Source organism: Acomys minous (assembly GCF_964271855.1).
Source record: "Acomys minous genome assembly, chromosome: 15".
Classification (NCBI taxonomy): Eukaryota; Metazoa; Chordata; class Mammalia; order Rodentia; family Muridae; genus Acomys; species Acomys minous.
The window spans coordinates 50,413,321-50,438,329 of NC_140497.1; the positions used below are offsets into that span (position 1 = coordinate 50,413,321).

Genomic DNA, 25,009 nt, shown 5'->3' on the forward strand with positions numbered 1-25,009 from the left:
CCATCTTAAACGCAGGTAACACCTCTGCATAGACTTTGCATAGACAGAGATGTAGTAAGTAGGGAGACGGCGAAGGCCAGCAGGGTGCTAGCATCAGTCTCTCCGCTTCCTACCCCTCATGAGAGGAAACTGCTGCCCCACCATGCCCTCTTGCCACAAGAGCCTGAACACTCTGAGACCATGAGCTGAGGCAAATCTCTTCTCCTTTATATGGTGTTTCTGCCCAATGTTGTGGTCACAGTAACACAAACGTGCCAAATAAATACACTCTTATAAATAACTCATGTTTAAAATTCTCTTCAGTTTTATGAACCAATTTTGGGCCACACACCTAGAAATCAAGGGTCTCCACAGTGGGCCAGCCCTTCTTTACCACAACAGAACACACATAACCGTAGCACTCTGAACATTTTTACAATGATAACAGAGAGAGCATCACTACACAACATAGTCCTCTGAGGAAACAAATAAGCCAATAAAGGGCCAGTGTCTTTCTACACAATTTCCTCCTGGACTGACGGATACATTTCCTGATAATCTTTAAAAGGTTGTAGGAAATGTTTGGCAATATGCAAATGGGTTACTGGAAATAAAAACAGGCTATTTTGATACAGCATGAAACTAAAAATAGCGTGCCTTCTAATTATCATCTTTCTTTAATTTATCCTGTCAACAAGGACTTATTAAAGGCTTCTGAATGCCAGGTGCCTAAGATAAAGAAGCGAACAGAGTTGGCACTCTGTCAGTTCCACCCACTGCTGTTCAGCTCTGTCGGCTCCATGGCCCTGTTTCCACGGTCCCCCCCTCAGATTCTCCTGCTCACTGCTATCACCTCAACGTTCCCCTACTTGGCCCTCACGCCACAGGCGCGCTCCTGCTCCCCATCAACATGGAAGCTAGTCTCTGCAGCTGCTTCCCAGAGAAGTCTCATCTCCAAGGACTTATACCACTGTGTAATAACTTTCCACAGCTAACCTAAACTGTCCCTGTGCAACTAACAGAGCATGCACAATAGCAGCAACTCGGTGGCATCTGAAGGTGGGAGGATCAGAGGAAGCCAGCACCTTTCACCTTGGTTTCTTGACTTGCTTGCTGTGATGGCCGTGTATACCACTTAAGAGTTATGGTTACCTGCAGCAATGACCACAGCATGAAAACCTTCGGCAAGTGATAAAAGAGGAAGAAGAGAGGACAGACAGGGATTTGGAGACAGACAGACAGCATAACTCCCCCCTACCCCCAGCTCGAGCCTGACGTGTCTATGAAGGAGTTACTTTGGACATTGCAGACTCACAAGATACCACGTGAAAAAGAAGGGAAGCCCCAGATACCCACTACAGAAGAATCTAGAAGAATCAGGCTAGACACTTCCAGTCAGCTGGGCCGCTCTGACTGTGAAGCCTTGGATGCTGCAGAGCAGAAACAGGCTGTGTCCACTACATCCTCCATGAAGAATGAACACTGAATTGTACACATGATAAAATAGGTCCTGAGTGTGCTACTCCAGGGTGGCTCATTGCGTCAGTCACAGCCACAGCAGTTCTCATGGCCTTTCTCAAACGCAGGGCTTATCATGGCGTCTGCCTCCTGCTTAAAGCCTGGAAGCAGCTCTTCAGCGCCACAAGGAAGGTCATGGTAGTTAATACAGCTGAAGGCATCCACAGGGCTCTCTTCTCACTTCACTTCCGACTACTCTCACTCCCGCACTCTCCCCAGCCACCGTTGAGCAGCGACATCCCTTACATCCGTCTAGTCGGTCCCCGCGCCCTGAAATGCTTTTCCCATCCCAATCCATTTCCATTTCTCTGGCAAACTCTAGCTTGTTGTGAAAGGTGTGGATCCTACATCTAAACCAAGCTGAAGTATCACCCCTTATCCCAAAACAAAACACTCCTACAGTGCCCCGGACAGAGCTCTGGAATCACTTAGTTGCTGGTTTATCCACTATGACTATGACTCTAGCGTGACTAGAGAAGTCTACTCTGTCAGTCTCAGAGTCAGGACTCTGAGACAGCGACTGGGGTGTGGAGGAGACTTGGTTCTTATCTATTGCATTGGTAGTAGTGTCACCTTTCTCTAAGCTGCTAAGATTATTCATGTCACAGTTCTACATATATTTTCACATCATAGAGAGAATGTACATTTTTTAATCTGCCGATGACGTGAATGTCCTGAGAAACAGAATCAGAGCCTCTATAAATTTTTTCACCCCAAAATAGGGTTTCTCTGTCTAACAGTCCTGGCTGTCTTGGAGCTCGATTTGTAGATCAGGCTGGCCTCAAATTCACAGAGATCCCACCTGCCACTGCTTCCCCAAATGCTGGGATTAAAAGTGTGGGCCACCACTGCCCAGCTCTCTATAACGTTAAATTTCTCTGAAATTCTATTTGCAGCTGTTGTTTTAGTTTTGTTGTTCTTATTTTTTGCTTTGAGACAGGTTCTCTCAACTGCCATGTATCCTTGGCTGTTTTGGGTTCATGTAGACCAAGCTGGCTTTGAACTCACGAAGATCCACCTGTCTCTGCCTCCCAAATGCTGGGATGAAAGGTATGCTCCATCAGGCTGCTCTGTGAATTTTTGTCTCTTTATTCCTATGTGCTACAAACTGCCCAGAGAAAACAGAACAGTAAGAGGAGCTTCTATCTCCAGTCATATAAAAGACTCAATAACATAATAAAGGCAACCCAAAATGTAAGGTCAGAAAAAGCAACTGCATAGAATGGAGGGAGGGAGGGAAAGAAGGAAGAAAGGAAGAAAGGGAGAAAGGGAGGGAGGGAGGGAGGGAGGGAGGCTGACCTGCAGGGCTGATATATAAGTTTCAAAAAGCAACTTAAAAGGATGACAGCACTCAAGGATGTTCAATCTAGAACTAATGAAACTTTAACACACTGAGAAAGTTCTTTTAGGGACTGAAGAAATGGGCTCTGCAGTGAGGAGGAGCACGTCCTGTTGCAGAGGACCTGAGACCAGTTCCTAGCACCCAACTTGGGTGGACAACTGCCTTTATCTCTAGCTTTAGTGGATCCAACTCCCTTCTGGTCTAATAACTTTAAAACCTTTAAAGGAAGATCTTTCAACTCACAAGACAGCAAAGCTAATGAGTTGTTGTCATTTGTGTTTGTGTGAAATATTTATAGGCATCTAGCTGTAGAAACAAGCCCATTCTCCCAAAGGGACTTGGTCCAAATCCGTTAATGTGTACTCGCTCTTGCTGTAGAGGTCAAGTGCACTTCTTCCAGGTCACTGAGGCTTCTATTCACACGGGACACAACTTACAAAACAAGTGAAAACACGTAAGAAGAGAAAGGTCTAGGGAGAAACATCTCAGCCAGCCGCATCTTTGCAAGCATCAGAACCCGACTGTGATCCTTGGAATCCAGATGAAAACAGTCAGATGTGGTGGCACTCCCTTGTAATCTCAGAAGAAAGGGATCGTTGGGCTCACTGGCCAGCCAGCCCAGCCTACTGGAGAATTCCAGACCATCTAGAGACACTAGCTCAAAAAAAAAAAAAAAAAAAGTGGATGGACAATACCATGTCCTCCGTTCTACACACAATGCTTGATGCCCCACCCCCACCCCCCATAGAAAAAGGAGGACAGGAAACTACCCAACTCCTAGAAGGATACAGAAGGGAAGGTGACGGCAGAAAGAAGAGGAAGAGGAGGAGAAGTGGCGGGGGTAAGAGAGAGGGTATCACTTGCCTTCTCCTCTGAGGAAATGGTGAGCTTGTCACTTGAGATTAAGCTGCACACTTGCTCGATGCCAAGGTTGAGAAACTCCTCACTAAGCACGACGTCGGCAAAATGTTGCTCTGTTGGACAGACAGAGAAGTTGTCAGCCATACAAGCAAAGCAGCAACATTAACTGATCTCTTAATTAACCCAAGAAGGAAACCAACCACATTTCTTCTGGGCAAGAATGGGTGGCAAAACGGCCTTAATGGACACACACTGGGCAGGACGGAACTAAGGCTTAATGCCCGTTCCACAGTGGTGCCTTATGGAGCACGGCGCTATCAATACGTAAGTCTGTAAAGCCTTCCGGTCACACAAAGCACATGGTAGTGTAAGTCTACATTCTTGAATGTAGGATGTAAAATGTTACAACAGGAGAAAACTGCTTATTTGAAAACTAAACAAAAAGCCTTAAATGCTGCTCAATATGAACACAGGGCAGCATTAAAAATTAGTTTATTAAAATAAAACAAAGGTTCAGAATAGATTCAAAGTCTATATAAGTGACTTATTTGGGAACACAATGACTAATTTTATATCTCACATCCTTCCCAGGAAGCTGGTAAAATTGGTAATTCTTAAAATACTCAAACCCTCTTTTTGATGTCCTAAATATGCTTATTTGTGAGGGGGTTGGGGGAGCAACATAATGACATAAGTCTATTGACACAATGATTTAAAAGCTTATAAAGAATATATCCGGTCAAAACAGCTTCCTTCCCCGCCCCCTCCCTCCCCCCGCCCCAAATCCACTTCCTGCTTACAGAGTTTGAGCTGGAACTAGAAGACCGAGGCCCAGTCTTTGCACTCACTCAGGCGCACCAATGTTGGATCTCAGCTCTACCATAGTCCGGCTTGTACAATATGGGGTGATTAGGTAATCCCCTAAACCCTGGCTTGCACACCTGTAGAGGCTCAGAAAGAACCTAACATAGTGAGAATGCTGTAGGTGTGAACACCCTCTTGGTTTATTAGGCACGAAGATCTACGAGTGGAGGAGGCTGAGAACTCTCTAACAGTGCCTGTTAGCCCTGTGACCTCCCAAGTGTTAAAGGTGTGCTGCAAAGTCTGCACTGCCTCCTACGTGGCCTTCCCAGTTATCTCTACTCAACAGTACATCTGAAAGACTTTTCTACGGCGAAATAAAAGGTTCCTTTCAATACACATTTCAAGACCCTAAAAAAGATTATTGGCCTCCTCTTCTAGAATATTTAAAAAATAAAGCGTGCACTTTCACAAGCCGCCTGAATACCTATTCACTTTATAAAAGGCTCCTCACAAGACAACTTCAAACATAACGAGCAACTCTTCGGGTAATTACAAAATGATTAGATTTTTAAAAATCCAACAGACATAGCTCTTTTCAAACTCAGTGTCTGCATTAGGCAAGCAAAGCAGCACACTGAAATAAACATGAAAATGAAGGCTGAGTTTCTTTTGTAAATGATAAAAAAGGAAAAAGAAAAAAAAAAGCAAACGGGCCCAGAAACTGTCCCACACAAACTGACCAACTCTGGCACAGAAGCGAAGGTGACACGGTGGAGCGGAGCGAGGGTGAAGGTGGTGGCGCACACCTTTAGTCCCAGCACTTGGAAGGCAGAGGCAGGTGGACCTCTGTGAGTCGGAGGCCAGCCTGATCTACAAAGCAAGTCCGGGACAGCCAGCACTACAAGAGAAACCCTGTCTCAAATCAATTAATCAATCAAACAGAGAAAGAGGTAAGGATGAAAGTGGCCAGCCACACATGAAAAACACTCTAGAAAAAGACCTTATATGTTTCACAAAAATTAACCCCAAATGGGTCACACAGCTGTATTAGAAGCACACAATGTTAAGAGTCCTAGAAAATAACACAGAAGGAAATCTAGCAGGTCCCAGCCCTGAGATGACCTTCCCCCACAACACAGGAAACAAGACAAATGAAAAGAACAATTAGTACTCTGGATTTCATTAAAAATAAATGTTTGGCCCTGAACAATAGCATTACGAAATAAAATGGTAGGCCATAACCTTCAAGAAAAATTTCTATAAAACATTTATCACAAAAAGTTATGTAAAACACAAAAGCCACAAAACTCAATAAGAAGAAAATAGCCTATTTTTCAAATGGGCAACAGATCTAAATAGGTATTTCATCAGAGATTATATAAAGGTAAAAAACAAGCACATCAAAAGACACCCATCACCTTGTACCATCACAAGATACAGCCTCCTACAGATCTGCACATCTCTCAGAACACCTGAAATTCAGGCCATCCAGGGGCTACACAGTGAAGCCCTGTCACAAACAAAATCCCAAAACCCAAAACACCAACAACGTTACCGACAAAGATACAGGGTGACAGCAACTCTTGTTACTTTGCCTCCAGCAAGGGGAGGAAAAGCCCAAAAACCTGGAACAGCAAATAAAAGCCTTAAAAGCCTTGGCCACAGTAGTCTGAGGTCAGACCTTGCCCCGCCCCCTCCCCAGAACCCACATATGTGACAAAAGGACACCCAAGGCAAGACCGGAGATGGAGACAGGAGGATCAGGCAAAAGTTCTTGGGCCAGGTAGCCTGGAACAGGCGTCAAGCAGAAACAAGGAACCCTGCCTCAAAACCAAGGAGAGAACTGACACCCCGAACTCTGACCTCCACATGTACCATGGCAGTATATGCCCCAAGAGTAATATTTTAAACAAACAAACAAACAAACAAACAAACCCTACACACAGTGATTTATAGCAGCTAAGCAACATTCCATTGTGCCGATGAATGACATTTCCACTACTGATTACTATCTGCGGACAGGTATCTATGCTGATTCCATTCCCTGGCTACTGTGGAAAGCGCAGATGCACAGTATCTCTGGTAAGATGCGGAATCCTTTGAGAATATGCCCGGAAGGTATAGCCGTGTCATGTGGTTAGATCTATTTTTAGCTGTTTTGAGAAAGCTCTACACTGATCTGCACAGTGGCTGCACTAGTATCAACTCCCACTAACAGTGAATGAAATGAAGGTTCCTTTTCCCCTACATCTTTGTATTTAGTCATAAAGAAAATGAAATTATTAAAGTTGAAGGAAAAATATATATTAAGTATAATAATCTAGGATCAGAAAGACAAACGTTATATGTCCTCGCTCATACACAGACACTTGCTCCAATTTTTTAATATGTATATTTATGTAGGGGTAAAGACCAAAAAACCGGAAGGGTTGAGGACATGGGGGGAAAGAGGCGAAAGAGAGAGAAATTAAACGTGAGGCAGGAGAGTGGGAGGGAGGGCATACAGGAGGTAGAAGGCTACAAACCAAGGATGGGGAAAGAAACAGTGGAAGGCGCTGCTGTTAGAAGGAAAATAGCACAAGAAAACGGGCTACTTTGTACACTAATTCAAAATTCTAAGCATTAAAAAAAAAGGTTTATAGAAGTTATAAAAAGCACACCAAACAAAATGCAGCCATTTCTATAATATTTAACCGGAATAAAGTCAAAATGGTGCAGAGAGCAACAGTCAGGGGACATGCCTTCTCCAAATCAAGCCCAGTTGAAGAGGACAAGACCTAAATTGAATGCCAAGATCTTAACTCTTAGTTAAAAACCACGGAGCCTGATAATCAAAACAGGACAGAACAGGAAGATGCTGCCCTGCTGCCAAAGCAACTCAGTAACATTTTACTTCCTGGTAAAACTCCAACCTGGGAGTTGGAGAGAGAGAATGGGAGGGAAAGGGGGGTAGCGAGGTAGGGAGAGGGAGGGAGGGGGGAGACAGGAGGGGAGAGGGGGAGAGACCGGGATAAGTGGGGTAGAGATGTGTCCCTCCCTGGGGAAGGCCACTACTTCCATTCCTAGCTATCACTGTGTAGAGTTAAGCCTCAAAAGGCTTTTCTCTGTCCACTTTAGCATGACAGACCATAGGCTTTTAATAACAAGGTCCATACTGGTCTATCCACTGTGAGAAACACCATAAGGAGTTTATAACAAGGGAAACCAAGTGTGATAAAGGAACTAAAGGAGATTATAGTGAATATAATTTGTTCTAGCATTTTCCATAAACCTAGTATTTTCTAAAAATAAAATCACTTTTAAAAGAATGCATTAATAAACAGCATGAATGGTAACTTTATGGTCAAATTTGAAGTTGACCGAAAGTTAAGTGCAAAAAAGGTCAAATCAGTATTAGAAAAGCACAAAGAACCAAAAGATAGCCATCTAGTGTTTAGGGAGTGGTAATAAGAAAACCTCACTTAGTAGGGTTTCAAGATTAAATAATCGGTCACAATCCCTTCTACATCTGAAAACCCCATCCTACAGTTCCCTGACCTTACCAGAGGCTTACGAAAAAATTTAAAATTTAAATAAATCACCCTGAAAGGTTTTCTTTTTTGAAAAAATTATTCATTCTTTTACGTGCGTGTGTGCGCACACGCGCGTACACTGAGTATGCGTATGCGTGTTTTTGTACACTGTGTAAAGGTTGTCTTTGTATATTCAAATTCTGATTTCTGTACCAGCAGAGAGCTGAGCAGACTGGACTTTGGTACTGCTAAGCATCACTTGTCTCAATGCTGTGTAAACACTGTTCACCATCACCTTCTGATTGGTTGAGCAAAGAGCTGAACAGCCTAAGCAAAGGCAGGAGAGAACAGGCGGGACTTCCGGAGAGGTAGGAAAGAAAGGCGTGAAAGGATTCGCCTACAAGACACACAGGAAGTTGGACAAATGAAACAGAGGAGAGGTAAAGAACCACATGGCAGAACATAAATAAACATAGGTTATAAGAGCCAGTTGGGAACTACAGTGAGCCAAGGCCTAAAGATATTGTATATAAATATAAGTCTCTGTATCATTACTCAGAGCTGGGGCGGACACAGAAAGTCCGTATGGTTTGGTGTGTGTCCACACATGCATGTATGAATGAGTGAGTGTGTGTGTGGGTGTGGCGGAGGCTGGGGACCTATGTGAACTTGCATGAGCCAGTTCTCTCCTTTCATCATGTGGGTACGAAGGATGAGACTCTGGTCATCAAACTTGGTGACCACACCCTTGCCTGCTAAGCCACTACAGCAGACACCAGTCTTTCCTTAGCCAGGTCTCGTGGCTTGTGCCTATAATCCCAGCACTTAGATGACTGAGGCAGGACAATTTCTGTGACTTTCAGACCAGGCAGAGCTGCAATCTCAGGGCGCCTAAAGTCAGGGGGGAATAAAACGAAAACCACAAAGCAGCAGCAACAAATATGATTTCTGGAATATTAAGAAAAACAGAAATATTTCTTAACAAGAAATAAGTAAAGGCCAGGGGGATAGGCGCAGGGTGTAAAGGCATTTGCCACCCAGCCTGCTGAACTGATGTCAACGCCTGGATTGCACATGGTAGAAGTCGAGTGTTGACTAACCACAAATTGTCCTCTGTCCCTAAATGTTAAAAGAAATGTTAAAAAGTAAAAGAGATATAAGAAAAGCAGAACAAGCTGGTATTGTGGTACAAGGGTGAGAGGTGGAGGCAGGAGAATGACGAACTCAAGACCACAGTGGTACCTACACAAGCCTAGGCAACACGGCAGTGCCCTGTGTCAAAAGAGTGTTAGCGAGGGCTGGAGAGATGGCTCAGCGGTTAAGAGCACTGACTGCCTTGGCAGAGGACCCAGGTTTGGTTCCCAGCGCCCTACAGCAGCTCACCACTATTTTAACTCCTGTTCAAGGGAATACAATTCCTGCTTCTGGCCCCCAGGGGTGCTGCAAACATGTGGCACAAACGTAGGCAAAACACTCAGACATGTAAAATAATTTCAAAAGCATAATGATATTTTCCTTTTTTAACTTTTGAAACAAGTTCTCAAGAATCCTGGGCTTCCCTACAACTTGATAGGTAGTCAGCGATGACCTTCAACTTTTAAACCACTTGCCTCCACCTCTTCCACCTCAGATTACCTCAGGCACTTGCCACCACCCCCAGCCTATACAGCTGCAGAGGTGCAGGCCTTCATGCCTGCTAGGCAAGCACTCTCTCCAGTCCTCACAATGCAATTCTTCATATTGAAAGCCCAGGAGCAAATTCACCTTGTGAAAAATATGGCAAATTGGCATACACACTGAAAAATATTTATGTGCCGCAATTTGGAAATTCAGATAGAAAAACAGACGGCAGCTACCAGGCCTACGGGGAGCTAACATACAATTCTTCCCCTCAGTCACAGCAGGGTCGCACCTCTACAAGTATGCCTATTAAAAAAGAATTATTTCTTTTTGCTACGTTTCTTCCACAAACGTAAAACTGAATCAAAGTAAGAGACTGCTAGAGGCCTTGTGCTTCCCAAAGGGGAAAAGGGGAAAAGGCGCTCTCTCCAGCCATGGTGAAGCCAGGGTGTGTGTGTGTGGGGGGGGCAACAACATCCTTCTATGCTCTCACTAAGTATGTGTCTGATATAATCTTAGTCTCTGCTTCAAGATCAGGAAAACATATAATCACTGGAAAACAAACTTGGTGAATTAAAAAAAATAATAACCTCAACGATTACTAAAGGGTTAGTAAACTCCATCCCAAATCAAGCCTGGGATCTAAAGTCGTGGTGCAGTTTATTAGTCTATCAAGGAGGTCAAGAGCACAGGGAAAACAGTCAGCTATTACAAATGCAAAACTGTCACAGCCAGCTCTGAAACAGAACAGCACGCCTTGCCAAGTATTAAGAAAGTTAGTAGCTGAATATGGCCATGCATACCCGTCATCCCAGCAGTTGGGAAAGAGGGACAGGAGGATTATGGGTTCAAGGTCAAGTTCGAGGCCAGCCTGGGCTACTTGGGGCCCTGTCTCAAAAGCAAATTAGCCGACAGGAGAAGAGAGAACAAAATATTCAAGACAAACACATGCTTTAAAATCATTTCCAATTCAAACCTTACACGCTCCCCACATAACCATTTTTCCCCAGCAAAAAAAATCACTACTATTCCCCACATTTAACCTTTCTTTGGAACACAAGCAGTAAATGTGCATCATCAAAAGCAAGGAGTGCTGGTGGCACCTAAGTCTGCTTTTTTCTTTTTAGAGCCTGCCTTTCTTCTATTCAGATTTCTGACATGGCTTGAGACATTAACTAAGTGACTTGTGACACATTTCCCAGGACCAGATACCCTAGTCCGCCGGATTGAGTCCCTGAAAAGCATACGCGGAGATAAAAACACTACTAGTGCACAGAGCTTATGGCTCAAGTAAACAATTGTGACAATGTCATGGAGTCATAATATTTACCTTGTCTGTCACTACCTCTTTCTACACATTGACCTACAACTAGTTCATGTGAGATGTCTTCACCACACAAAGCAAACTGACTCACGTACATCCAGGGCCAATATCCCCGCCCCCGCCCCCGCCCCCGCGGCCTTTCTGCTTGGCCAACAATGTGTCTGTGATGTCTGGGGTCTCATTCTCCCCCTGCTGTTGGCTGTTCTTGTTGCCTTTTGTTGTTGTTCGTCCCTTCCTTCTTCCCTCCCTCCTGCCTTTGATTTTCATTTTTGAGAGAGGGTCTCATTCTGTAGCTCAGGCTGGCCTTGAACTCACAGCAATCCCCTGCCTCAGCATCCTCGGTGCTAGGGTTACAGGCCCCAGCCAACGGCCTAGCTCTACCTCTTTTCTTCCTCAGTTCTCTTGTATGGTAAAATTTAAAAAGGTCTGATGAAGAACAGGTTCTCAGTGAGACCTTCTGTTAAGCACTGCTGGAAACTGGAAATAAAGGAGCGAACGCGTCAATTAGTTCTTAGCTTTGGAATGTCTCCTTGCTCTGTTTTGCTTGTTTGAGACAAGGGTCTCACCTCAGACTCTCTATACGGCTAAGGGTGACCTTGAACTCCTAATTCCCCTTCCTCTATGCTCTGGGACTGCAGGTGCGCACCACAACACCTGACAAATGATGAAACATTTCCAACTAGTGGCTGATGGAAAAACGTGTCTAAATAGTGTATTTACCTCAACAGACCTGAATAACACGCAGTCTCTTTTCTGAGTGGTATGTCACAGTAGTGATCCCCCAACTCCAAGCTGAGCGGGACGGGGATGCACTTGCGTCATCAAGCTATGCTACCTTCCAGGCATGCTAACAAGCTCAATTCAATCCTGACACCAAGACAGTAGAGGGACAACGGTGAGTTTGATGTCATGGCTACGTCATGAGACCCTGTCTAAAAAATAATAACAATAAACCAAAACAAACCTTACTTTTTTTTAAAATTATGAGTCAGAATGGAACTGTGAAGAATAGAGCAGTGTTCCACAGTGGGGAATATCCACTATCAAGAGTCACTCCTGCACACTGTGTACACACATCCACACACAGAGGCATTCATATGGACAGGTGAGCCGCATTACCGGGTGGATGCTTAGGTCCCAGGATGCTTGCAAGAGTGTCCAACCTTTTGACATTGCTGTATCATGTTATCATCTAAAAAGTTCACACACAAGTACAGTGCAAACATATACAAATCCCATTAAGTTTTAAGTAAGTTTATGGTCTTTGGGTTGGGACACATTCATAGCTATCCCTGGGTACATGCGTGCAGCCTGGGGACAGGTAGGACACAACTTGGGCTAAGAAAAAAGACTATCTGTGTGAAAGTACATGTGTACAATCTCTTTAAAAATAAAGCAAGAGGCTGGAGAGGTGGATTAGCAGTTAAGAGTGCTTGTTGTACAGTCATGAGAACAGCACTTAAAGTCCTATCACCACGTAAAGCAAGCCAGGCCTACTGTAAAAGTCTAAGGCCTGGGGGGAGGGAGGGAGACAGAAGGATGGCTGGGGTTCGCTGGTTTTCAGCTTAGCCAAGAAAATAGAAGCTCCAGGTTCGGGGAAAGGCTCGGTTTCAAAGGCACAAGTGGACAGCAGTAGAGGAGACACTCAATGAGCTCTTCTGCTTCATGCACCCACACACATGGGCAAACACAGACAGACAGACAGACAGACAGACAGACACACACACACACACACACACACACAAACACACAAACTTAAAATGCAGGGGCCAGTGGGACGGATCTGTGGGTAAAAGTGTTATTACACAAATCTGAAGACCTGCGTCTTATCGCTGGTACCCACATAAGAGTGACAGGGAGAAAGTATTCTACAGAGTCGCTCTCTGAGCTCCACATGCACACCATGGTGCACATGCACCCACACCTACACACATCAGACACAACAACAACAACAACAATGGTAGATAAAATATTTAAAATAAAATCAATCTTACAATTTTTTAGAACAAAAGTTTGATTCTATGTTTGAAGAAAAACAAGTGATATCAAACTTTTAAGGGCAAAAGGAGCTGAAAAAAAAAACCCGTTATGGAAACATGCAACATCTAAAACGCATCTCTAACTTCTTGGCCTTCTCGGGTTTGACTGAAATTAAACCATACTTAACTTATGTGAGACTCTGACCACAGGGCAGGTTACTTCTTTAATATATATCATATATAATTATATATTTATATTAATTAATATATTATTAAATAAATTATATATGTTTTATATATACACATACATACATATACATACACATACATACATACACACACACACAAATTAATATGAATCCAATGTAACTAATAATGGCAATTCTCAATGCAGATATATAGATATCAACTATCAAGTGAGAACACATCTGGATGGAAACCATAGGCACACAGGAATGTAACAAAGAACATGTAACATGTTCTTGATTCAGATGATTCATCTCTGGTGCTTAGCTCATGACATGAAATGCTCTCATATTAATTTCTTCTCCAGCCTCAGTCCACAAAACCATGGAGACCAAAGTGTCTTAAAAACCTCTATCATAAGTCAGTCTCTCTTCCTTCCTCTTTTTCTCCCCCGTCGCCCCCCCCCCCCCGTGTGTGTGTGTGTGTGTGTGTGTGTGTGTGTGTGTCACTGCACAGTAGAGGGTACATAAGCATGGCTCCACAAACAGGTTCTCACATCTCCTCCCCCACACACACTTGGCTCCTTGGAAAATGACACTCTGTTATTCACTATTAGTGCCACACTATTAGGGGAGGAGATGACGACACTAGTAGGCTCAAATCGACTTGAACATGACAGGAACACTGATTTTAATTATTTAACAGTTCACCAGTAAGCGTTGTTTAAAACATAGTGAAGCCATGCCATGGAACAATCTACACATATTAAAAGGGAAGCTCACAATATAAAAGCAGCTTCAGGAAATACAAGTAAATAAAAGACCATAAGGCATAGCCCAGTATATATAACATGCTAACTACATGTTACACATGTCATATATGCTAGCTACGTAAAGGGAGATGCACAAGAGAGATAAAAAGTAACTAATAAATATTGCGCGAAACAGGAAAAAGCATGTATAAATCCCTTATGCGATGAGTTTGTATCTAGAACAACAGCTGCCACATCATATGGGACAATTATAAAAATAAGGGTTAATAGACGTTTCTCCAAAGACCATACACGAATGCCCAATAAGATTACCAAATGACAGCAGCGTAACTCATCAGCAGAGAAGTGGGAATCAAAACCATAGGCACCTGTTCAACAGCCCGTGCGCCCTTCATGTCTTGATGGTTTTACTGAGGCCAAGACTAAGTGAGTTCAACTCTTCTTCTCTCCCCCATTTAAAGGAAAATATTATCCATCCTGCCACCCCCCGTATGTGTGAGATGGGGGGCTGTGCCCATGCTACTCAAATCCCACTGAGCACATGAGGAGATCAGAGGTCAACTTGATGGAACTGATTCTCTTTACGGCCTTTACTTATGTCCGAGGGATTGACTCAAGCAATAAACGTGCGCGCTAGAAGCAGCCGCCACAAATGCAGGAGAAAGAGTCTGGTATCTCCTCTACGCACACTTGTAACCAGGCTTCACTCAAACACTACTTATTTTGGAGCTGCAGGGAAAGCTCTCAGTGGCTAAGAACCCTTGCTTTCTTTCAAGGGCATCAAAGTTTGGGTCGCAGCACTCATTCTCAGGTGGTTCACACCTGTTTGTAACTCCTGGGGATCTGAAACCTCTACCACCTGGAGGTGCCTGCACTTATGTGCACACACCCACTTGAAGACATGCATCTACCCATAATTTTTTTTTAAAAAATAAAATTATTTAAGCTATTTTTTAAATGTCTGTACTCTTTAAAAAAAAAAAAGATCCATTTGTTATTTATACAGTATTCTTCCCGCATGTGCACCTGATCGCCACAAGAGGGCACCAGATCTCATTACAGGTGGCTGTGAGCCACCTTGTGGTTGCTGGGAATTGAACTCTGGACCTCCGAGCCATCTCTCCAGCCTGTATTTTTTTTTTCCTTTTAAACTCTGGTCCCTAACTCTATTACCAATCTCAGATGTCAGCCCATCACTTCTAAGCCTTTCAGTCATACATCACTTACAACACACGGCTTCACTGTGGCCTTAGTAGTTACCCTGCCTAGAGTAGCTTAGCCCGGTCACTGACTAAGTCCTATGAGCATTTATTAATCAACTTTTTCTTCTCTCTGAGCCTATAAGAAAATGGCAATAGTAACTACTTTTCAACCATATGGATTACGCCATTAGTATATAATACATATTAGACAACATACATATACTGCAATATATGCAATTAAACAACATATATATGCAGTCTACAGGAGTGTGTGTGTGTGTGTGTCTGTGTGTGTATACAAGAGATTGTCCTCACTAAAAAGTGGAGGAAAGCCAGGCAAGACATAGCAAGTGCATGAGTAATGCTAGCAGCACCTGGATCTGCAAACAGCTCGCCGCATTAGACAGAGCACTGGGGAAAATAAGTGCCTACTTCATCCTCATATTCTAATCAATAAAGTAAGTGCACAGCTGTCGTAGTTCCTACAAGTAGTAACACTGCATCTTGACTCTTAATCTCTAGGAGGAAAGAAGAATCGTTACACATTTACTCTGCCACCAGTTCTGTTATCAGAGGGTTTTAGTGGGGGATGAAAACAGCTAACTTCTCTTCACTAGAAAAATTGGGTGCCAGCCAGCCGGGTATAGTGGCGCACACCTGTAATCCCAGCACTTAGGGAGGCAGAGGCAGGCGGATCTCTGTGAGTTCGAGGCCAGCCTGGTCTACAAAGTGAGTCTAAGACAGCCAAGGCTACACAGAGAAACCCTGTCTCAAAAAAAAAAAAAGAAAGAAAGAAAGAAAGAAAGAAAAAGAAAACAAAACAAAAAACCAAAGGCAAAATTGCCAGCAAAGCAGAGCTTGCATGTAGTTTAGTAAGCTATCAGTGAGGAACATAATAGGTGCAAGAAAGTTATTAATTATATTAAGAAGCATCATTCAAAGTTGCCATGAACTGAGCTGTAAGCCCGGTGCTTGCGCATCCTCCTGAAGACTTCCGTATCAAGAAATTAACATGGCCTCACTCAGCTTCCTTATGCTATCGTCAGTATCACATAGTCAAGTCTCGTAATACTGTTATATAAATCACTCACTCAACATGGTGTTTCTTTCGAGAGAGAGAAGCATTCGAATCATAGTTTATTCTGATAGATGTTTACATGAAACACGATGATTGCTTGCCTAAATTATAGGAGTGTAGACACAAAAACTGATTAAGTTAAGCTTTTTTGCAGAATAAGATTTTGCAGAACTGCTTTTGGCTGGGTGTGGTGGTGCATTCAGGAAGCCGAGGCAGGAGGATATGTGCAAGTGCGAGGCCATCCTCATCCACAAAGAAAGACCTCTGTCTTGAAGAAACACCAGAAAGGCAGCCACGGAGAGCCACCTTCATAGAGAGACTAAGCCGTAATTCGAATACAAATTACCTACTGAGCCTCCTGAGCAGGGACAAAGTGCATGGAACCTATTGGTTAGCCCACAGGAGCTTGGGCAGGTCCAGACCCAGAACAGAGGCTGGTTTTGAAATGAATGAGTGTAACTTGAGCATGCGTGAGTTTTACAGGAGAGATGTGATCAGAGACAACAGACTTATGGTGAAATATAAGAGAATAAGAAAGGAGAGAAATGGTTGGCACACACATTCTGAATATCAACAAGGCATGGAATGTGCTGGAACGCTATGCAGTCTAAGGTGACAAGTCAATTCATGCAGGAAAGACGGGAGCTGCAGGAACTCTGAAGAGGGGCCTCAATTGTGCCAACAGCGTGGTCTATGACAGAGCATGGAAGAAAAGGATAATCCAGGTGTCAAACTCAGAGGCCACACGGGAAGACGGGCTGCAGGAAAATGCTGACACTTGTCAGGGAGTGCAGAACCAAGGCTGGTGACACGCTAGAGCAACGGTCAAAAGGCTGAATGACTTCCCAGTGAGTTGGAGAGAGCGGCCTCGAGGACCTCTGCCTCTGACATGCAGCTGTAGGGCAATGCCACGTTAAGACAAAGGGAAGAGCTCATATAAAACCGCTGAGACAGCTCAAAAAATAATCATCTGACAGGCCTAGTAGGTATGCTGGCAGGCGACCATAAAATGTGAGGGGAAGGGTGAGCACTCCCCCTGGGGCTGAGGATGCACACACAGACAACACTGAGGAGTGCTGGCGGTTCACCAAGCCAGGAATGTCCGCTGGAGCACTAGCCCTAAAACGAGACTTCTGTTTCCCCCGAAGTTCAGTTATAATCGGAACCAAGTAGTTTCTCACCTTCAGAGTGGTGAGCTATGTGAGGTATCCATACACTTAGGGCTCCGAGACTTTTCTCCCTTTGTATTTGTGTGAAATCATGAACTTTGACTGCCAGCAAGGCAGGCGTTAAAAGGTTTGTATTTCAGCCTATAATTAAAACCCAATTTCCAAAGTGTCTTTCCCACTAGAGTTATTAAAATGCACGTAAACTGATGAGTTGCATTTCCAGCTCATTTACATCTCTGGCTTGCTTGCCAAAACCAGCTTTAAAACAAGGTCTCGAGCTGGGCGGTGGTGGCGCACGCTTTTAATCCCAGCACTTGGAGACAGAGGCTGATGGATCACTGTGAGTTCGAGGACAGCCTAGTCTACAAAGCGAGTCCAACACAGCCAAGACTACATAGAGAAACCCTGTCTTGAAAAACCAAACCAAACCAAACCAAACCAAACCAAACCAAACCAAAGTCTCATTGATTTGGGAAATGTTTAAAATATGGACATGAGCATCACCTGAAAAGCATGAGAAGACAGCCCCCAGCCAGCACCCCAGCCAACACACTCCTAGCAAGTCAACAGATTGCGGACATAGCAGATTCTTCACTCAAAAAATGTTTATTATTCTCATTAATCCATAACAGGTATATCAATTAGTGGATTTTACTATGACTTCATTTTAAAAACATTTTATTTGCTTGTTTATTTATTGTGTGGGGATGCCACAGTACACATATGGACGTCAGAGGACTACTTGGGGAAGTCAGTTCTCCACTTCCATTATGTGGGGCATAGATCTCACCAGGCATGGTGGGAAGTGCCCTATTTATTGGGCCATCTCACCTGTGCCCCCAACTCTTTTTTTCTTTCCTTTTGAGATGAGTTAACAGTGGCCTTGAACTCCCTATGTATCAAGTTAAGAATAAGCTATGGGGCTGGAGAGATGGCTCAGTGGTTAAGAGCGCTGCCTGCTCTTCCAAAAGTCCTGAGTTCAATTCCCAGCAAGCACATGGTGGCTCACAACCATCTATAATGTGATCTGATGCCCTCTTCTGCAGATAAAGCACTCATATACAATAAATAAATAATTTAAAAAAAAGAATAAGCTATTACAACTATTTCAAAACAACAAGATTTTCTATGTGTATGCCTATTTACAGAGTTTGCATATGAAAAGTAACAGAGGAGGGGGGAAAAAGAAGGCTACAGCCAAAAGATTATCTACAAGTTGAGAGCTCTTAAGCTTGGCTTATAAGCACTGCTCTAATATTTGTGTATTTATATCTCCTCACAGTAAAAGGTATTTTAAAATGTTACCTGCAAACCTAAGAAGCCCAAGAAAATATAAAATTCAGAAGCAAACATAAAAGGCAATGTATTCTTTAAGACTAGACTCTGACTTAAAATACAGCATGCTAAAAATGAAGAATCCGTGTTTCTGTGTAATTTTACAGAAAATGTCATTTATTTCTCAAAAGAAAATCTATACAATCATGAAGGACTCTACATAGTAAGACATAGATAGATGGTCCAACTTTGATAGAATTTTTTCTTCCAAATCTTACAGTATGCCAAGAGAAAGCTGATTTTAAATAAGAGAAAACCATAATAAAACCCACGTATCTCCTGAAAACAGTTAAGTGATGACTTGGTTCCACCCTCCTGGTCTAGTGCAGCGCAGGTACTGTGTCTCCCCTTTGCTTTCCATCTTTTGCATCCACGTGCTTTACTCCCCCAGCCCCCAGATGACCCCCCTCCACATTAAGAACCAACATTTACCAAGTGCAGTGTCAACAAGGCAGCAACTCAGGGGAGACATGTTAAATACTGATCACTTTATACACACTGGGAAAAAAAAAAAAAGGCCCTACTCCAGCAGGCCTAATGTAAATCACTTAAGACATACGCACCGAATCCAGCTACTGGAGACTGTGTTTATAAGGAACATCTTCTATTTGGCTGAAGAACAGAACCGTTGACACGCAGAACAGATTGGTGAATTTAAAGCTGCACGTTGTGGAAAAGGCTTACTGGCCGTCAGTCCAGTTACGGACAGTCCTCAGTTTACTTAAGCACACCCAAATCTACTTCCAGAAACTCAGAATGGATTTTCCCTCAGAACAATTCTATAAAGGGCAGTTAGACTAGCAGGTTCCACTCCCCCGGCCCCCACCTCCCAATAAACCACATGGCTCAAATCTTTTGGGTCTATATTGAAGGCAGTGGTAAGGCATGGTGGCTCTCATCTGAACTCTCAGAACTCAGGAGAGGGATCAAAAGCTCAAGACCAGGCTGGGATATAGTAAAATAAATAAATAAATAGATAGGAAGAAGGAAAAGCAAGAAAGCAGTGGTGACCAAGCACACATAACCAACCTTTATGCCTGAAAGCTCAGCTACTGACCAAGCAGAAGCAGGCACATCCCAAGCAGGAGGATCCCAGGTTCGAGGCCTGTTTGAACCACATGAGCACAAGGCGCCCCAAGCCAATTTACTGAGACATGGCTTAGGCAGAGAGAGAGCTTGCTTTAGCCAAGGTCCTGCGTTCAATTCCTAACACTAGTGGGTGGAGAGGGGGAGGGAAGCGAGGAGGGCAGTGTTGGAGAGATGGATCAGCAGTTACAAGAACTTGCTGCTCGGGGCTGGTGAGATGGCTCTGAGGTTAAGAGCACTGTCTGCTCTTCCAAAGGTCTTGAGTTCAATTCCCAGCAACCACATGGTGCCTCACAACCATCTATAATGTGATCTGGTCCCCTCTTCTGGCCTGCAGCTGTACATGCAGGCACACATTCAGCAGAGCAATGTATAAATAATAAAATAAAAATCTTAAAAAAAAAAAAAAAAAAGAACTTGCTGCTCCTCCAGAGGACCCAGGTTTGATTCCTGGCATTTACACTGGATCTCACAACCACTTGTAACTCCGGTTCCAACGGGGCTCTGATGCCTTCTTTGGCCTTCATTAGCACTGCGCACATGCAGTACACAGACGTATACGCAGCCAAGATAATAAAAGTTATTTCTCGCTGAAGCAGGAGAATGACTGTGGTTGGAGGCCAGCCTAAGGTGCACAGTATGACCCTAGTAAGACTCGGTGTCAGACAAATGAGAAGGAGACTGTGTAGACAGCGGATGGAAGGCCTAGAGGAACTCTTCCCACTGAGCAGGGTCAATGACGGTTTCTGTCCAGTCTGTTTTCAGGCATACGGTTTTAAAAAGCACGGCGCTTCCTGGCAATCACGTTATCCTGCATTTGTAAAGGTTACAACTCCCTCTGTGGCCCTTGGTTCCTTCCAAAGGCTTACCCATCCCTCTCTCTCTAGATGCAGGGTTGGTCTGAGCGCACAACACAGCAGCCAGGCGAGTCCGTCTGCTGATACATGGCACCCTCGGCTACAAATGGAGAGGCCATAACTGGCTCCTATCTGCCTAGTCTTCCATCCTCCCAAATGCTGGGACTACCGGTATCCACCACTGACCCCAGCGTATGTGGCGTCAGACAGTCAACCCCAGGGCCTCATGCCTACAAGGCAAGCATCCCACCACCTATATACTCAGACCCGCAGCTGCTTTTAAGTTCGGAATTTTATATGTCTCAATTCTGCAGCGCTATCCTTCTTAAAATGTTAACCCTAATTTTATAGTGCCTGACAAGACTCACCGCAGCCCATGTGGAGCCACAAGAGAGATCTAAGGGGTTCAACTGCCACCAGCCAGCCTCACACTCTGCTAAGACGCGTTGCACTTGCCTGCGTAAGTGTTGGCCTTATTCAGAAGGTCTGTGCATGCGTGCATGTCAGCGAAAGCCCGGATTCCTAAGCAGTTGACAGGGTGAAGCTGGGATTCCAAAAATTCACAGCACGTCTTCTTCACGTCCTGTAACTGCAGCAGGCCAGCTGCTGGGAGGAGGACCTGCAACACACAAGCGAAACACTTAGGCAACCGTGGGCCACCGCTCTCCCCCATGCCACGCCTACATGGGGCAGGTCCAGCCGCAGAGGCAGCCCGCATCTACATCCACATGTTTCAGACAACTGAATGAAAGTAAACATTGGGGAAATGGTCACGGTTCTTCATATTCTCCGTAATTTCCACAGGATCTTTCACAGGTCTCCTCAGTCACACATGAATGTCACAGGATTCTACCAATGGTTCATTTTATGAACATAAAATGTTCACTTGAATTTTTAAAAGTTTATCTGAGTGTGTGTGTGTGTCTGTGCGTGTGTGTGTGTGTGTGTGTGTGTGTCTGTGTGTGTGTGTGTGTGTCTGTGTGTCTGTGCGCGTGTGTGTCGTATGTGCTGCAGCCTGTGTGGGGAGGTAAAAGGACAGACTAGGTGTTTGTCAGTTCTCCTCTTCCGACTTCACATGGATTCCAAGGAATCGAATTGAGGCTGCAAGGCTTGCCAGGCGAGCTTCTCTTACTAGCTGAGCCATCTTTCCAGCCATCATTTGAAAATTTAAAAGCACAAAATATTACGATGCTAGGGGGTGCTATGGTTCAAGAAAAAGGCTTTTTGTTCCCTTAGAGCAAGGACTCACTGGTGAAGGGGTGGACCCAGAGAGGTATATTAACACAAGAAAACTGCACTTCATAGAAGGCTTGAAGCTCCGGGGCTTGACTAATTTCTGCTTTGTCTGAGAGACAGGGGTCTGGGTGGACATGCATAAAACAATTTCAAATTCAGCATAAGTCTAAAGCTACAAGCAGACAATTTCTCTAGAATATAATACATATGCACAAAAGGTAATTGCCTAATAACTTTAAATGTAGATTTGTGTTTAAGTAGCTCCAAGCAATTTAATATTCATCACAAGTTATTCCAGGGGCCTTAAGTATAATCGTTACAATAAATACTAACACCATCACTTCAACTCCCTTCCAATAGGTCAGCAATGGAGACATTTTTTCTCTGTTAAGAATTAGGATGTTGCCATGTTAAAGGCCACATTTGAAAGTTAAAATAAGGAGAAAAAAATTCATTTGAAAAGTTGTGAGATTCCTGCTGTTCTTATGAAGGCCACCTCCCTTGTCCCCCAAATATTGGAATAAACAATCCATTTTAGAGGAGGCAACATTAGCACAAAAAATAACCTTCTATGTTCCTATAGGGGTTACTTGGAAAGGCTGGGATGTAGCTCAATGGTAGAGTGCATACAAAACAAAAAACAAACAAAAAAACAGCATTATTTTAATATGCACCACACTGCAGCCCAAAGACAGAAAGTACTTATGATATCTCTCATAATCTTCCATGCTAGGTAATAGGACAAATTTAGAGAAGAAAGAACATGCTCCTTTAAGGGAGGAAGGGAAACAAAAGCTGCCCTTACTTTCATTCATGAAGCATCAGAGCTTTCACTCTGAGGGGTGTGTATATAGATGCTATACACAAGTAGTAACTAACAGGATTAAAGACCAAGAGGATAGATTGCAATTTAACCCAAGTCTATTAACTACTACTAGTTTTCTCTGAAAACCCAGAAAGAACATCTACAGGTAACAGAAGAAAACCAACATGCCAACAGCACACGAATAAGGTGGTGACAGCCAAACCTGTTGCATGGTGTGCCGAGTGTGGTTCGCTACTTTAAGTGAATGGTTCTCCATGGAAGGCTTTAATTTGCTGATCACGTTCATATTGGAAGGATTTTCTATGCTGGTATAATTGTGCTCTGAAGCAACGTAAAATACATTCCAAGACGCTTAACAGCGCAGCCATTTAATTCGGCAAACATACAGAGTTTAGAAAGTGGTCTTCAGTGTAACAGTCACTCTTTGGAGTTTATACAAATCAGTAGTAATGATCACCCGACTAATCGGCACTTGCCCAGCGATGCCGCATGCTTTTCAGTAGGTCCTACAGTAGTGGTAAGACAGCAGAGAGGAGGGAAAAGTGGCTGGGAAGAAAACAGGCTGGCTTACACACTGGTGGGGGTATAGATTGGGTGAACTTACTCAAAGAACAGTTTGTTTATTTCAACCAAAACTGCCAAGGCACATGTCCTCTGACTCAGCAACTGAAGCCACTGACTCACTACCATGTGCACAGGCTCCGCTGTAGAAGATACCCACATCAGTGTTATTGTGGGTAAAAGTGGAAGTTGGAGGTGGTGGCCTGAATCACACGGAGCCTGCTTAAATAACTACCATAACTGCCATCCTTCGCCAGAACACCTTGCAGGAAAACAAAAACAAAAACTACACAAACGGAGAGTGTCTATAATATGTTCTCAGGTGAAAAAAAAAATCAGCAAACAGTATATATATTTTAATAGACATTTATGCCCACTCACATATGTGTATAATTATCCAAGAAAGCAGCTAGTATATATGTACGTGTGTGTGTGTGTGTGTGTGTGTGTGTGTGTGTGTGTGTGTGTATACACATGTGGGTGCGCACTTGTACATATGCACAGTGGCCACAAGAGGGTGTCAGGTGTTCTCTATCATTCTTACGCAATTACTTTGAGCCAAGGTTGTTGCAGTTCATTTAGAAGTAGGGTCTAATAAAGTTTATTATTAGCCCTATAATTACTATTATGGTGGTATTTCCTAACCTGCTAGCAATCAATGAAGACACAAACACCTCTTATATTTTAAAATAGCCTTAGTTAACTTGGGGCAGGCAGATATTAATCCCCTAAACTACCTCCCATATTGGGGCAGGTACGCATACCCTACCCCAATCCCATGCCATCTGCTTCTAATAATTTCTGTCGAGCTACCTCCCATCCATAACCCCAAATCCTTGCTAATTATCGTCATGTGGGCCAAATCTCCATCCATGCCACTATGTGTCTCTTCATCCACCTAACCCATGATGCTGGCCCATTCCTCTTCTCTTCTCTTTCTCTTTTCTGGTCTCTCTCCCCAAATCCCAAGAACCTTAGCCATGCCTATCCCATTTGCCCTGCCCAGGTGTGTTAGCTTTTTATTGGTTAAACAGTAACAAGGTTTTAGGCAAGGTTACAAATATTTTGGGGTTTATGAGTCTGCTCATTTGCACAGACCAGACCAACCTCCAACACAAGGTCTCTTCCCAAATTTGGGGCTCTCATTTTCTTGGTTATTCAAGAAGCCATCAAGCCTCTGCAATCCTGTCTCTATCATTTTCCTTGGGCTAGGGTTACAGTTGGACACTAGATATTTGGCTTGCTACATGGGTACTGGAATTGTACCCCCATCCTCCTGAACGCACAGCTTTCCCTCTCTAGCCCCTTAGATTTTTTTTTTTTAATTTACTCTGCTTTACTGATTTTAATGTAATCACCAAGACGCATAGAGCTAGCTTATCTGAAGATTGAAAATCATTAAAATTACACAAGTATAAGTCTACACAAGTGTCTGAAAGCAGAGGTAGAAAAGTTCTTTCAAGGATGGACTACCTGGATTTTTTTTTTCCCCAAAACAGACTCAATAATGAGATTATTGTTTTCAGGCTTGGAGAACATGTTAAACATGTGAGTCAACTGTATAAAACATAACTATTTTTAGCTTGCTAGTAAATCCTTAGTTTAGTGATGTAACCTTACTAGGACCAAACTAAGAGAACTCATAATTATGTAATTAACTAGATACAGCCTCAAAACAAATAATTGCTGTCCCAGCTTGTCAACATGACACCTGATGACCCCAAGTCACTCATGATATCAACAGGAAAGCAGCTAGGGCCAT

The 25,009-nt window shown here is 43.6% G+C and overlaps 1 protein-coding gene across 2 annotated transcripts in view; it reads right to left on the reverse strand.

Annotated features, from left to right (window-relative positions):
* KLHL2 (kelch like family member 2) overlaps positions 1 to 25,009 on the reverse strand; it is a 116,082-nt gene that overhangs the window by 19,316 nt on the left and 71,757 nt on the right. For both annotated transcript variants that reach the window (XM_084757973.1, XM_084757972.1), the window contains exons 5-6: positions 21,081 to 21,243; positions 3,704 to 3,813 (exon numbers count right to left, since the gene is read on the reverse strand). In XM_084757973.1, coding sequence (XP_084614099.1) covers positions 3,704 to 3,813; positions 21,081 to 21,243 — 273 coding nt within the window. The remainder of the gene's footprint in view (positions 1 to 3,703; positions 3,814 to 21,080; positions 21,244 to 25,009) is intronic.